This window comes from Cloeon dipterum, chromosome 3, assembly GCF_949628265.1.
Source record: "Cloeon dipterum chromosome 3, ieCloDipt1.1, whole genome shotgun sequence".
Lineage (NCBI taxonomy): Eukaryota > Metazoa > Arthropoda > Insecta > Ephemeroptera > Baetidae > Cloeon > Cloeon dipterum.
This window is the reverse complement of record NC_088788.1, coordinates 30,100,290-30,116,243: the sequence shown is the minus strand read 5'-3', so window position 1 is coordinate 30,116,243 and position 15,954 is coordinate 30,100,290. Positions and strand designations below refer to the sequence as shown.

The 15,954-nt window shown below is 43.0% G+C and overlaps 1 protein-coding gene across 2 annotated transcripts in view; it reads right to left on the bottom strand.

The window, feature by feature from the left end:
- Positions 1–770: 770 nt before the first annotated feature.
- The window catches only part of LOC135939291 (inactive rhomboid protein 1), a 77,571-nt gene continuing 62,387 nt past the window's right edge, over positions 771–15,954 (bottom strand). The window contains exons 5-19 of one of the 2 annotated variants that reach the window (XM_065483592.1): positions 11,405–11,865; positions 9,739–9,999; positions 6,950–7,303; positions 6,249–6,588; positions 6,050–6,184; positions 5,770–5,990; positions 5,555–5,710; positions 5,075–5,252; positions 4,940–5,014; positions 4,723–4,884; positions 4,557–4,577; positions 3,984–4,349; positions 3,822–3,922; positions 3,229–3,382; positions 771–3,167 (exon numbers count right to left, since the gene is read on the bottom strand). In XM_065483592.1, the coding sequence (XP_065339664.1) occupies positions 2,730–3,167; positions 3,229–3,382; positions 3,822–3,922; positions 3,984–4,349; positions 4,557–4,577; positions 4,723–4,884; positions 4,940–5,014; positions 5,075–5,252; positions 5,555–5,710; positions 5,770–5,990; positions 6,050–6,184; positions 6,249–6,588; positions 6,950–7,303; positions 9,739–9,999; positions 11,405–11,865 (3,423 nt within the window). In that variant the 3' untranslated portion in view covers positions 771–2,729. Of the gene's footprint in view, positions 3,168–3,228; positions 3,383–3,821; positions 3,923–3,983; positions 4,350–4,556; positions 4,578–4,722; positions 4,885–4,939; positions 5,015–5,074; positions 5,256–5,554; positions 5,711–5,769; positions 5,991–6,049; positions 6,185–6,248; positions 6,589–6,949; positions 7,304–9,738; positions 10,000–11,404; positions 11,866–15,954 lie in introns of both variants that reach the window. The other variant, XM_065483591.1, reaches the window with a different exon arrangement.

Here is a 15,954-nt window from a genome sequence, read left to right as displayed (position 1 = left end):
CCATGCACAACGGCCAATCGTGAGCTTTGCGCAGACGTAGTTTCATTCCTGTTTAGTAGATCCTCCAGCTCAAACACCACGGGCGCGAAACAATTTTATAACTTTTATAACATTATTTGTATCCAAATATTGTATTTTTTCGAATTGTATCTAATTCATACTTATTTTACGCAGATTTAGATTTCTGACTGGTTTGTGGTCTATAACTGGTATATCAAGAGAAGCAATATAATTATATTTTATATATATATTCACTATATTATACAGATTTAAGGTTAAAAAAATGGAAAAATACAAAAAATCCAAAAAATTTCTGGCGCGCAGCAAAAATTTAAAATTAATGCAAATTTTTAATTTCATTTAAAATAAATATGATCAATTTAGTAAAGTACTGCTCTGCTTTTTCCAATATAATCGTGTTTTAATTTTTTAAATTCTCACAAGAGTGTGTTACCGCTCGCGCTAATGTTAACTAAAGAGAAATCCACTTAATAGTTTATTAATAGTATATTAAATTGACCCCAGACCTAAACGACCAAACTTTGCATTATTCAGCTATGTTCAGATCTCCAACCTGCTCGATTTGAATCTCCTACACAATGAAGTATGATAGGACTATAATTTGCTAAATTTTTACTACATATAATATTTCTTAAATTATAATAATTGTTTCCAGGTTGCTCCTTCATACTACACTGCATCTATAACATTGTTGTTAATTTCCATAGCTCTATCTAGTCTTGGGACTTTCTGAGAGCAAAAAGTCAAAATTATTTTCAATTAATTTTATTATTTTTAAAAAAGTTCACAGCATTGACATACAGCTCGCTTATAATAATGTGTTTAGTAATCGATAACGTACACGTAAGAATAATAATTGTGTATTTTACAATCAATTTGATGATATCCTTGTTAACGTGTGATGGAATGTTTAATGCAATCCAATATTAGGTCATCTCCTATAATTTTACATTTGTTTTTTTCTCGTTTTCGTTTTAACTTTTCGTTTTACATAATTATTTTTTTAATCACTGGCGTGAATTTTCCTGCGACCAATGGTGGGAAATGGAACAAAACCCAATAATCTCGTCTCTGTTCTTCACATTTAGGCCTCTACTTGTCCGGACAATTTCTGAGAAACCCTTAACATAAATTTTGCGAACTGAGCATTCAGTGGCAAACTTTTACGGGGTGTAAGTGCTCTTTGCTACGAGACAGATTTCAAGTATAATTTTTATGCGCGCGCGTCTTACTGTACCAACGTTTAAGTGCAAGCTGTTAGTCGAAGCTGGTACTTAATGAAAAATCAAGTAGTTTACAACATAAATGCAATCACAATGAAAATAATATCATTATGTCATACACATACACTTTTTATATTCATACAAGAGATATGAAATCCACACTCAATTTATGAAATCATCTGCGGTTGGTTGTTGAAAATAAAGGCTTTCCAGAATAACAGTAATATTAATCAATAATTTTTTCATGAAAACTGGTGTGTACTGTAAATACGTTGTTGTTAATCATTCGCGTTTCCTTTACAATTAAAATAAACTGGTTTCATTGTGATTTGTTGGCTAGAGGGACTAGACAGGAAATAATATACGCTTTTACAAGGGCTTTCTTAATGGAAGAACTAATTAAAAAGTCTTCGGTCGAATCATGCAATCAGCTCTTTTTGAGAACGCATTGCTCCAGGAATCATTTTTTGAGATCGAAAACGAGTCTTGTACTAATTCAACAAAAGGGTAGTTTTTTACAATTAAAAATTTACAGGCTTTCAAACGACTCTGATTGCACTTGATGCCAACTTTTCTTTGTAGCGAGTTTTGACAGTCAAAATGAAAACCATTCTTTCTCTGATAATCAAACCACACATTTGCCAGCAATGTTGGCAAAATCACAACTTCATTTGTTAATAAGCAGCATTTATATGTAATAAGTAAGATTGCTGTGTAATTAGGATGTGACACAAGGTGGGAAGTATTTCATGTTCACTTATAATAATAATGGCATATAACAAACAGAAAACAACAAACTGTGTCCATTTTCCGAATTTCTCTTTTCCATCATATTTCAATGTAACACTTTTCTGCCTACATTAATGATAGTCTTTAGTGAATTGCCTGGCAATGCATGTCGTCGTCAGTATCGGAGAGTCAAATACTTTTAGGCTACAACACATCGCTCGTCACTGAGAAGAGTCAAAGCTTTCAAACGGCTCATTTTTTCAGTTGATATCACACGGCTGCACTGTGGATAAAAATCAGAGGTCTTCATATCACAAACAACTGTCACTTGATTAATCTGTAGTTCACCATTTTCATATAACATTGGGTAAATACCGGCCGACTTAATTTTTTTCTTTTTTTATCTTAACAATTCCCATGCAATCCCAAATTACGCATTCTTTGGTTGTATAAAGATGCTTCAACTGAGAGAAGTGGCAGATCGAACGAATCATACAAACATAGCTTGCAATGAAGAAGAAGTTTAAGAAGAAGAGATCAGACACTATCATATCGTCTAGATCCAGGACACAGCAGTTCTCATTTTCTCCGGGGAGGGTTGACTGGTATATTCACAAACGAAGAATTGCAAGCTATGCGTCCGCCGCCGATTTTTCGATTGAGAGACAAAACTTCGAAGTTATGCAAATTACCCCCCTAGGTGCGCCATGGCCTTCGATGGTGCTGATGATGATGCAGCACCGAGGGGGGTCGACGTCATACGATCTCGTCGCGTCCAAAGTTTATGTCCTGCTCGGCACAAAACTGTGACGTGATTGGCAGACAGTTGAACAGATCACACAACGGGCAGTCTATCACTGGCACGAGATAAAATATTGCTACGAGCGCTAGGAATAAAAGCATTGCGCCTCCCAGACACAACCACACTTGCAATCGCTTCCTGTGCCTCGAGAACGGGGCCGAGCCGATCGTGACGAATGGCAGCAGCGCAGATGACAGCAGCAGTCCGAACACGAAGCCGAACACGTGCGCCCAGTTGTCCACCCACGGCAGCAGGCCGAGCAGCAGCAGCAGAGCCACCACCGCCAGTAGCTTGAGTAGAGCCTGCTCCGGTCTTCGCAGCATCGGCCACACGTCCAGCACCTCGACCATAAGGCAGGCCAGCAGCCCAAACTGTGCACCCGCAGGACCAACCTGGGAAAAGTGTCCATATATAATAGTGGCTCTAAAAGGACGCGTATTTAAACTGTAGTACCTCTGCCCGGTATGGCACAAAGATAGCACTCGCGAGGTTGCCTCCCATGCCTGATCCCAGATATATCATCGCCATCCTCAGAGGGCCGGTCATTCTCTCAACATCTCTCATAATACACAACTGGACTACCAGAGTCAGCAGCAAGTGTACAAATCTGCAAGGGACAGTATTAGGGGTTACATTATTTTTTTGAAACGATCTCTCTTAAAATCTATACTAATATTTTAGTGTTTTCCAATATAGTGATTTAGTAGATTTTATAGTCCGAAAATAGTATATAATATAAAGATGCTAGACCAAAAAAGTTTGAAACAAGTATTGTTAAATACGAAAAAAAAATAGTAAAAATACCGTTCTTTTTTCTTATTTAGTGGTGACCAAAATACTAAAAATTATAAGTATGTTGATCGTAAAAACCAGGTGATAAGGAAATATGCTTGTGAATCAGTTAGCGCCCAGGTTTTGTTGTGTGACTTGGTTAGTGGCCGCACTTAGAAAAGTACTTCGTCTTGGCATGACCAGGATTTTGGCCACTAATTGAGTCACCACCATAATGCAATTCTGATCAAATTATTTCATGAGACCACGCTCACCCTGCATGCAAAAACAATGAGGTCCAGAGTCGGTAGAACTGGTCTGGCCTGTCTGGGTTGTAGAATGGAATCATACCGCACACATCATCCAGGCATGACACCTAAAAATAATAGTCAAATTAAAATTATTGATGATTTTGGTAAGCTTCTTGGACAACATGCCTGTGAGCACAGTGAGGCTTCCTCATGGAACTTTCCTCTGACGAAATCACAATATTCTTTGGTTGTTATGGAGCAGGAGCCGTGGATGCCGATGCAGCAGGGGTGCGCGATGACCTCGCAGACCATGTGTTCCGCGGTCTTGTCCCTTCGCAGCTGCGTGCCAACCCCGTTGACTCCGCGTCTCTGCACCACCGAGCTGGGTTTTCTGCAAATCGGCCACTTGGTGATGTCGTCAGGCCACTCAAACGGCGCTATCGAGGCGGGCAGCTCGCAGTATTTTGGGTCGAGCCCGCACACTGAACCAGAGATGCGTCCCCCTGGACCAGATTCGCCGGCAGACCACTTTTTCCAGGTAGAAATTGTTTGCTATAGAATTTATCAAAGATTAGCGGTTGTTGATCACGACAGTGAAAAGTGGGAAAATAGGATATTGGGATAAAAGCAATAGAAATTCAAGGTGAATGCAAAGGTGAATGAAATTCAGTGAAAAAGAAGATATATGTAAGAAAATGAACTGAAAACTCTCTGGACACTACAAAAGCATGCTGAAAAGTCTGCAATATATTCACGTACCGTTGGTCTCAATCCTCGCAGCTGCAGCAGCAACAATAATGATCAAGATTAGTCTTTTGAACATAAATTATGGTTTTCCCTGATATCATTTTACAGTTTCCCAGGGATGTATGATTTTCCTTGCGATTTGCTTCAATTCAATACAATACTGAAAATTATTACTTACTGAGCACTCTGCCTGTGATGATTGCACACAACCTGAATCATCATTTCTTATGCAACATGCTGTTTCTCTTTCTTTTTCCCTGGCCTTGTTTATTCTCCTCCAAATCCTATGGTCTTTTCTCATGCAGGGTGAAAATTTAGCTCCCAAATGTATCAGATCGGCCTAAGAGATGAATTAATAAATTAAAACCCACAGAGCAAAAGTAAAAATGCCTTACAGCTCTAGGTCCTATCCAAAAGTTGGCAGGCTCCAGATAGTCAACCTGCTGCAAAGACAAGCTTGGCACCATCACCTGAAATTTTGGAAAATTTATTTATGATGAGAAAGTGGAAAGAAGAGTTGTGCATTTTACCAAGCTTGATCTTTGATTTAAGTCGATGCCAAGTGGACCCAGTCCATAACACAGGAGAGATAAGGCCATGACCATGACGTGCACGGTCGTTACCCAGTACGTAAAGAAAGGTCTGTAGTCTTCCATGTCATCCAACTGCCTTTTGTGGCGGTGGACGACTGAGCGCTTTCTTGAGCGCCTACTGCGAAATATTACACAATTTTATTGCTGTGACTAAGTATTTTTTTAAATTAATAAAATTGCTGCTTTTTGAGAACATAAAAATAAATTGAGGGCATGAGATTGACTAAAGAGGTAAGGGAAAATTCAAATAGATAATCTGTGTCAGAGAAAGATTAAATCAAGTGATGGTAAATTAAAAACTTGTAATCTCATTACTGTGGTGCCTCCACAAAGATCTGATAACATCATATATGGGGTTTTGATTATATTTTAAATATGCAATATATCTAGAATATATAATGGTCTCACATATTATACCTCAACATTCTGCCAACAAATCCCATGCCATATTGTCTGCGGTCAGAGTTGTCAAGTGCTCTGTCAAGAACGTGGCTCCAAATCCTTGAGGCGCCAACCTCAGGAGAAGTAGCCTCGGCACCGGGCTCTTGTCTACTACGACGCCAACTGTGTGCTCTGAAAATGTCAGCAAATGAGTCCCACAGTTTCATAAAATTGGAAAAGTGACATAGTACCTATCACTTGAGAATGATCTGTGATCTCTAATTGGTCTGTGGTCAGGGTCATCCTGAAGGCTTTCAGATGCCCCACTTTGTTGACCAGATCTAAAACTAGGTTCTGATGCAGCCGTGTGCAAGTTTGAGGCCGAAGATGCCTTTTCTTCTTGAGCCTTGTTTCCACCACTGTCACCCTCTCCACTGGCTCCACTAATTGAGGCCGGTTTATCGAAGAATACCTGAGAAGGCGATTTGGAAAATTAAAATAGTGACATTATCTGCCAACAAAAGAGTTCACCTCGTCCTGGAAGAGTCTCGGTGGTGTTGCTGGTTGTTGCTGTTGTTGAGGCGGGTCCAGAGCCGCCGAGGGGGAATAGCTTCTCGACCACTCCCTACTCCTCGAAGTTGCCCTCGCTCTGTGTCTCGTTAGCGTCTAAAAGCACATTAAATTTCGATTAAAAACCAATTCAAGGCAGATTCTTGACATTTCTATTCACCGTAATCACATATCCAAGTCCACCAAGTGCCATTCTGGCCACAGACTCTTTCCGCCTAACTGGGGGCTCCGTCCATCGAGGACCTTCAGGTTCCGCGCTGCTGCTCCCAGGGTGGTCCGGGGAGTCAGTAGGAAGAACATCGGGCCTTGATGCGACCTGGGCCGCCCTTTGTCTGGCAGGCGCGTGTCTCGCCGCAACCGGAGCACACTCTTCACGCAAGGGTCCACACTTCCGCACTGCAAGTCTCTTTCGCCGCTCCAACCATCGCAGCCGCAGCCGTTCTTCGTCTTCATCATTTTCACACAGTCCAAAGAACTCGGCCGTTCCGCGTTTGATGTAACTGAAAATTTTTAAATCGTACATTTTCAGTTATCTAAAGCAAGCTGGTATTTTTACTCTGGTTACTATGCGGGCATTACAAATAAATCATCAACTAATAAAAGAAAAAAGTTATATGTGCAAGGGGAAAACCCGGAGCACCTTTTTAATAATTCACTTAACTGTTCTGGGTGCAGTATTCTTGTAGACGCTAAATAAAAAGATTTTCCACTTCAAGCATCTGATTGATTTGTTAACGCACTTTCTCGCGGTATTTGAATTGAATGAATAATGGGAAGCTAAAAGGCGGCAATGGAGCTGCCTTGGGAAACTGCCCGTCACAAAAAGGATCGAATTTGAAAGGAAAAGTCAACCCAACTCACTTTTTGATTGTTTCAGTTCTTGTTACAGCTCTCGCCACTCTGGGTGTGTCTGCAGTTGTGCTCTCGATGGGCGAGGAAGGGACAGGAGGGGTGATTGTGGGGTTCTGAGGCGGACTAGGGGCCAGGGATGAGGTGGTGGTTGCGGGAATGGTGGACGCAGCTGAAGAGACGGAAGAGACAGAGGAGCAGGTCTGAGAGGAACATGAGGCGGTGCTGGAGGTGGCGGAGGCAGAGGGTGAGGAACTGGAACTAGGTGATGCTGGTGTGGCCTGGCCCGATGGAGACGTGCCAGGCGGGGTGCAGGGAGGCACGGACGCAGAGGCAGCAGCCGCGGCAGATGACACAGCATTCCGCCTGGAGAGATTAATAACGTGCAAGGTTAATACATTAATTTGTCCTCCAGATAATGGGTGTTACCAAGAAAAATATACAATTTAAAATTTTGTTTTCAATGGTTCGACAAAAATATTTCGAAAAATAGTCTCATGTAAAGTTATTGTAAAAAGGTTCAAGGTTCATATTACAAACAATTATACATAAAGTGCTGAGTTTAGAATGGCGAAGAATTTTTAATGAGAGAACTCAAAGCTCTTGAAATTGGATCCACTCATGAATTTCGCAGCGCGTATATGGTGCATTAAGTTTTGCCGCCGTAAACAAACTTACTTCACGGCACATTGTTTTACGGTTATGAAATTCGAGCTGGTAATTAGAACTGCACAATTCGCGTCTGGTGGGCCGTAAAGTGCGCTCGCGCTGCCAACAAAAAACAAAAATCCTATCATGTGCCGCGCGCACAATAAAAACAAGGCCGGAATTAGACAATGCAGTGTGCAGGTGTACAGAGTACGGAAGAGAGCGCCATCGGGGGGAGGGTGGACTTCGCGGGGGTAGGCCGCTAGGTGTCAGCAGTGCGGCCGTCACTGGGGTAAAAAAGGTCGTCGCTCGAGTTTCCCTGATCGATTACTGCGGGGCGGAGAGATATAAGGGAGGTTGTTGGATGGAAACTCGCTTGCTCTCGCACACACACATATACAGTCATTATTATCAGCCAGCTCATGCTGGATTTGACCGTCCGAGAGAGAGAAAGAAGTGACGGAGAATGCTCCGCAGCCATAATTTTACCTATAGAAATATGTATGAATGCGGCCAGAGATCGCATTTTGGCGTGCACAGCGGTGCCTTTTATATATGTGCTTGAGTGACACTTTCCACTTTCCTTCTCGGTCGACCAGGAAATTTTCCGCCACTCGGCCTTGTAGCGTTAAATTAAAGGAGTTTTTGCCCTCTTTTGCGAGAAGCGATAGGACTGCATCGAGTTTGAGAAATACACGTATGTCGCAAGAAAATGAACTCTGCTGTCAAAAGACTTTACGGCGCATTAATTAATTCCAATGAGAAGGTGCGAGTTGAAACCGGTTGTAATTAATGAAAAGGCTGCGAGCCGTGGAAATGCCGCCGTTTAATTCTCAACCCCCATTAAGGGCGTGAAAAAATTAATCCTCTTGATAGCCCTCGCGCGCGTGCGACAGCATGCAGCATACACAAAACCAGTGTAATATTTCACTCGCATTATGGAGTTAGTGAAAAAATGCCATTATCTACCATTAAATGGTAACATAACACAGCTGCGTGAACAAAAAAATCGAAAAACGCACCAAGGATCTGGGAAACTACCATGCTACACGCGCCACTTGGTCGGCAGAATAGGGAGGATATAATGCCAGATAGATTCCTTGATACACCCCCGTAGCAATCCGCCAACTTATTATCACGGAGCATAAGTGGCAGGCAAGTAGAAATTCCTTGGCAGGAGCGCTCGTTGAGCGTCGTCTCACGTTCCTGCTACATGAGAAAATAGGCAACCTGTGCAGCTCGAGTGGCAAGCCGGTTGCATATCCATATCGAGACAGACACCGTGAAGCGCGCGGCTTGTTACTATCGGAGCAGCACCTCCGCGAGTGGGTGGAAATTGCGAGCACTTATTTACATACCCTAGTCGGTGCACTGCACTACCCACTTGGTGTATCATTACATGCGCGGTGTCGGTGGCCTTGGATTATCACTGTGAACTCGCAGTGTGTGTGTCCGACCGCCGGCTTTTTTGCCGCAAACTCACTCAACGACACGCTCTGTAATTTATATTTTATACACAGACAGCGAGCGGGGCGGATTTATTAGCCACTGTGTGTGTCTCTTCCAGTTATCTGCTGTCTTTGCAGAGCCTGCCATTACCCAGCAGCTCATAAAAAGCTCTAATGTATACGAGCATTCTTTCCGTCCTAGTTATCCTGCACGCCTCCTCTTTCATAAATAATTTGTTAATCTTTTTCTGCGTGAAAAGTAGCTCACAGTGCCTGTCAATGCTGGAATCTGTGTCGCAATAATGACGGGAAAAAATTGCTTGTTGACAACACACCGTGGAGAACTAAAGGCGCACAAAGGAGGATAGAAAAAGACGAAGCCTTTGTTTTTGCTGGGTAATCAACCGCGAAGATTCCAAAGGAGTAGAATGAAAATTTAAAAGACAAATTAAAACTGCATTGCGTGTGACATCTTCTTGAATTGAGCTTATGCGGCATACTTTGGGTTGCAATGCAAAAGTAGACGTTAAACTCACGAGAGATTATGCAGCCTACTTCAGCATAAGAGGTTTATTCTATGATCAATAGTTTTTGCGGCTTTTCTGTTAGCCCCATTTCTCTCATTTTTTATTTTTTGAATATATGAGCATTTTTGAGACCAAAAAAATAACAATAAATAAATCTAAACAATTGAATTGAACTTACCAGGCCAGGGGCAACGCAGACGCACTGCCAGCCACACTACTAATTGAACACCTGGATTCTGGTCTTGACGGCTGCACTGCGCCTGTCAGGCTGGACGACGGCTCTTGTGACTGCTGCTGCTGTTGCTGCTGCGATTGGTACGACCTTGAGGACTGCTGCGAGGGCACCGGACTTGGGTCTTGGTACAGTCTCGAGTTGGATTGCTGCTGCTGCTGTTGTTGTTGCTGCTGCTGCTCCAGCACCGCTTGCTGCTGTTGGTACCTTTAAATGGAGATGAAGTTAGCACAGATGTAAAGGCGCCGAGATAAATTGCGCAGTAAGCAGATTGTGTATTACTATGAGAACATGGTGTTGATATTTTGATCTTTCAATGTATTTAATTTAATAGTTGACGTGATGTAATCTACAAAGCATTTTCTATTCATTAAGTGCTGCATAATACAGAGTTCTATTCTATGCAGAAAATAACGAGCTCAATGTCAGAATCCCTGGTTTCACGCAACACGTAGATTGTGCTAACTTTGCCTCTGCTTATAATAGCAATCAACAAGGCCGTTTATAAAATGCCACGAACAAGGAAAAATGGTTTTATGCTCAGTGCATGCGACGTTAACACATTCGTGCTAAAGAACGTCACCCACTCACTATACCTGGCGAGAGCAATAAACGTTTATGTGCATGACGCAGGCGGATTCTGTCGCTTGACGGAGCAGGGGAGGGGCAGAACCAAATTGCAGATAAAATACAAATTGAGCGGCAAATTGATACATGAAATGATTGTTTCCCTCTCTGCAGCAGTAAACTCGGAACAAAATGAACGTGCTAAAAGTTTCAAGAAGGAAACGGGATATTCACAATATGCTAAAAAAAAGTTAGGCAACCAATTAACCACTGCGGAAAAAATACCTTCGGAACAATCAACGACAAGGAAGGGAGCTAAGAAGTGTATTGTAGGTGGCGAAATAAGCACGTGAGTTGCATAGGCCTGCGTTTAAGCACGATCCCCAAAATTGAATAAGACAGCTAAGGTGGTACACGTCTACTGTAAAATTCGCTTCCAGCGGAATCGAAACGCTTCCAAAAACTGCCAGGGAAGCGGATTGGTAGTGAAATGAGAATTTGAAGCAAATTCGCTTCCCGACTTCGCGTTGGAAGTGAGCCACGCGAGATTTAGTAGCGTTTGTTCTTCCTCGTTAAAGCATTCACCTCTGTTTGAAACTGTTCATTTCCATGAAAGGTATCAAACGCTCCCAACTAATTATTGGTCAATTCCACCGTGGAACCAAACGTTTTGCTGTCGTGAAACCAAATAGTTCAGCGACGAAAGAGGACGGTTCCTTGAATAAAATCGTCAGCGAAATTTTCTGACAGCACGCTGCTCTAGTGGAATGCAAAATCGTACAGAAACCAATGTAATTGACTCCAACTGAAGATATTTGATGAGCATTGTAAAGTTTCTTCGTCAAAATTACAAAATAATATTTAAAATTGGTAATATATATTATATGTTTTTAATAGGCCTATTAGCTCCGAGTTTACGCGACTTTGGCATGCATCAGATAAGAGATAAGATAGACGGAAAGCAAGTTGCTAGAAGCAAACAATCTATTTTTCATGACAAGCTAATCAAAGAAACCGAGCATTCAGTATCCGAAGCAGATCTTACCTGCGGGAGGCCCTGGTGTCGAGCGCCGGCGCGTCCACGAGCGAGTCGTTGGACGGTAGCGAACGGGTCTGCAGGGGCGGCGTGGTCCTCGGGGTGCTGGGGGTGGGCGGAAGGCGGGGGCTGGGTACCCTGTTGGAGGCGGCCGCCGCCGAGTTGAGGAGCTCCTCGAGGCGAGCGCTGCGCGAGCTGTGGCGCAGGTAGGAAGCGCCAGGGCATTGAGACGTGCTCAGGTGGCGCCGGTAGTCAGGGTGGTGGTGGTGCGGCGACCGGTGGTGCGGGTGCTGGTGGTGCAGTGAGCCGTGGTGGTGGCTCGGGTGGGAGATGGTGTTGTAGTGCGGGTGGTGGTAGTGGCTCGAGTGTGCAGCAGGGTGGTAGTGCGAGGCCGAAAGGTAGTCGGCCGGCACGTGCGGCAGCGACCTGCCGCTGCCCGAGCTGCTACTCGAGGCCCCGCAGTCGTAGTTCTGCAACAGAAAACACACACGGTGAGAAAACCACGAAATCGCGACTTTTGACAGTTTGTTGTTAAGCTATAAACGCCTGCGAATAGGGCGAAAAGAGAGCCGCCTTTCATCTTGCAAGCAGGCAGAAAATACTGCCGCAACTTTTCACCGGGAGAGTAATTGCCTTTGCTTTCATCCGGGCCGATCTTTGATCACAAGGCCTGACGTGAGAGGAGCAGAGGGAAAACTTTCGTTGGCATACATACATATCTGTGTGTGCAACCAAGGCAGCAAGTAGTGTTTCTCAATAACACCTCTGCAATTCCCTGTCGCTGCCGCTGACGCCACCCGAGCGCGGCACCGAGGGGAAATTAATTAAGGTCAGAGATTTCGCGACTAGCGAAAAGGGGACGGCTGATGTGGGGGCGAATAAGAGGAAAACGACGGCTTTCATAATTGGAGAGGCTGGAAAAATAAACTGCTAGAGGAAACGAGCTGCCGGTCAAAGTTGCAAGACACGTCGGCGGGCCTCTTGTAATTGACTTCGTTATTTATGTACGAGCAGGGAAAGCAATTAACGAGTCCACCACTGAACGCGTAGGTTTGTCGACAAAAGTTGAAATAATATTGTAAAATATATCATAGAAGGACACGTGGAAATTCGAATCTATTTACTCGCTAATTAACAGGGTTTTACTAAAACATTGTAAGCTCCCCGGCATAACGATGTTGCTGGGTTTCCATTTCACTGGCACCAAGTCAAGAGAGAACTTGTCAGAAACACAAACTGGCAGGGAACTCGCGCAGTCGGTCAAAGTTACAGGACACGTGCTCTTTCGCAATTGGCTTAGTTATTAATGCTCCCTGCGCGCTTCACGGACGAGCCTTGATAATCAGGGCACGAGAGAGATTTGCAGTCGAGTGAAAAATCCAACCCTTTCTGCCGAACGACGGCAATCGACAGTCCCCGAAGACTAATAGGGGTCGTGCGGACTTATGCTGCGCCCCATCGTCATTTCACAAATTACAGCTCTCCAGCTCGCTAGGCAAAAGGCACACATTCATGATTTGGTCGCTTTTTACGAGGCGCAGGCATGTCATACTCTCTCGCTCTCAACTTTTTGCCCCCGCGCAGATGCCGAACGCGCGATAGCAAAGTTTCGCCTCTGGAAATTCCACGCCGTCGATGTAAACTGTCATTATACTTTTCCCAGCTGACGTGAGTTGCGGAATTAACTTTTGCTCACGCGCACAGTTAATAAAATTCGGCTGCCACCGCACGGAGTACGATTGTACACGCACCGCTTTTTGCTGTCTGCCTTTCCCACTTTTTGTCCGTCGCTCTTGCAGTTCGCGCCCTCCTTCTGCCAAAATAAATACAATTCGCCTCTCCCAACTCGAGTATTTGGTGAAACTTTTTCACAAGCGCGAACTACATTTCAGAATCCGGCGAAATTTCACCGCTGGCGGAAAATTCTAAAAGCACATTTTTATCATCTTGCTTAAATGCATTAAATAATACTCTTTTGATTCTTAACCCATACAATTACACGCATAAACTTAATTAAATAAAGTTAAGTAGCATCGATTTTCAAACATATTTTAACAAGGTTGTTGCAAATTTAAAAAGTTTCATGATGCTTTTATTGAACACTGAAGTGTACAACAAGGTTGTTAATCAGGTTTCATTTTGCTAACTATACAATCTGACTTATAAATGTTTTTCATAACTATCTTATCGCAAAATTTGCACTGTTTGCTTTCAAGTCACAGTGGTAATTTCGAAGTTTAGATATTTAATTTTATAACCTTTCATTATTTATAGCGTTCTTCTATAACATTTACAAAAATTTATCGCATTTTAGTTTTGATGATGTTTTAAAATGTTTACCAACTTTTAACATTGACAAGAATGCAAAATATCAAAATCTGTCACAATAGCTGACTATTCTTCATTCCGTTATGGAATTGCTTGAGCAAGATTGAAGTACTGCTGTATATATTTCATAAGCTGCCAGCAGACAACGTGAAATCACCACTCAGCAACAATAACAGAGATCGCATTCAACCCGAACGAAACGAAATTATTTGCTCGAAATTTCTACTTTCATGTCTTGTCAAAGAAAGCATGTGCAGGCGAAAGAGAGTCTCATATGTGCCGATACGAAAGTGCTGCGCGGCGCGTCGGATGGAGCAGAGTGGCAAAAAATTGGCGATAAGAAAATGAAAAAATAAAAAAACCGGCGCTGTCTCGAATCTGATATTCAATCCGGCTATACGCGCACATTCATCCAAAGTACGTGTGCGCTCGAAAAAGAAAGCGGAAAACTCTCGTTTCAAAAAAGCGAAGTCGTTGCTATTGATTTCGCAACGTAATATCTCGGTGCAGCATCCTTCACTTCAAAGCGTGATTTATTTCAGGTTCTGCCCCGGCCTTAATTGTGGCCAGCAGTTTTCCTTCTTACTACGGGATGATATATAGGAAAAGTAATTGATCACAAGACCCGGTGATAAATCATAAATGGCAGCTCGGCGAAGACGTGACTGGATGTGTGTGTGAGTAATTACATGACACCCATTTGCAAACTCGACGCGGTGATGTGACATTGAGCAGCCCGCAGCCACTCTCCTCGGCTGCGTGTGCGTGAGGTGTAATTGAATTTGCATCTTTCGCCCTATGCAACATCATCAGGCAACCCCTCTGCCGCCCACGCGCGACGAGCAGATAATTACACTCACGGTCCCTCGTCGCGGAAAAAGTAATGATATTTGCACTCGAGAGGGGTGAGATTCTGCCAGTTTGAAAGTTATTAAAAATAATTAACACGGTAGATTCTTCAGTGTGATACTCGCAATTTTACCGCCACTTTTTACGCTTGCGGGTGCCGCCCCAGCTTAATCCGTTTCTGTGGCGTGAGGGTAATCTCGTTGAAAATATTTCTGCTGCTGTGATGGTATGTTATTAATTCGTAGTTTTGAGTTCGTTAAATGCGGCTTTCATTCGGTGGAGTGAGGGAGAAACTTTTCTGAATGAAATAGCTGCCTTTGGTTCAATTTACGGTGTAATTTCAAATTTTCTGTGGCAGGCGTGCTTACTGCTTTGCGATAAATTTATTATGAAGCACCAAAGATATGGATATTTAAATCTAAATAAAGGACGGGAACAAAAATTTTCATCGTGATTTATTTATATAAATAAAATTTTTAGGCTACATAGGCATCACGAATTTCAAAACTATTTATTTCAAGCTGCGTGTGACCCCTGTGGGTCAGCAGGCCTTCTGAGCCGTTTCCCCGAATTGAGACGCCTCTTGCTTTCACGCACAATCCTCTACTATTATGTGATGTACGTGTTTACACGGGAAAGAGAGAAAGCGGGCGAGTAGCGTGTCTTCGTCGTCGTCAAAAGGGTCAATATTAAACAGAGAGAAAGCAGTTGCGCAAATAACATCAACATCTCTTCCACCGAACTACAATTTGAATTCACCGCATACCATCGTATGCATGCATATGTGTGGTTGTTCACTCACACTGCAAATTACAGAGAAAACCTCTCTCTCTCTCTCTCTCTCTCTCTCTCTCTCTCTCTCTCTCTCTCTCTCTCTCTCTCTCTCTCTCTCTCTCTCTCTCTCTCTCTCTCTCTCTCTCTCTCTCGTCGTTCACCAATCTGTTGCCCGCTATACAATAACGACTGAGCCCTCAACTAGGGATGTGAAAAGTAGCTCTTATGTTTGCTAAAGAAAAATGCTTGACAACAGTTTATGTGTATAGTTTTGATTTAGAAAGGCGTGAAAAAAATAAAATAAACTTCTGGAACCTCTGAAAGGAATATACTTGCATGATTTCGATCTATGAAGCAACCCAGCTTGTTTCGTTCAATCAAAACAATAATCTTTATGAAAAGTTATTCTGAGTATTTTTGGTTTAGCAGGAAATATTAAGCATTGTCTGATTTAACAATTAAGAAAAAAAATTATACTTTTTAAAAAAACCCTCTGTCACTTCCCTGGGCTCCGCGCCTCCACAGCCCAGCAGCAGTTTGTTCCTTGCTTTTCTCCCGAGGCTGCTAGCTGCGGATCGATCGATCAATTCCAATTCCCACCGATCCGG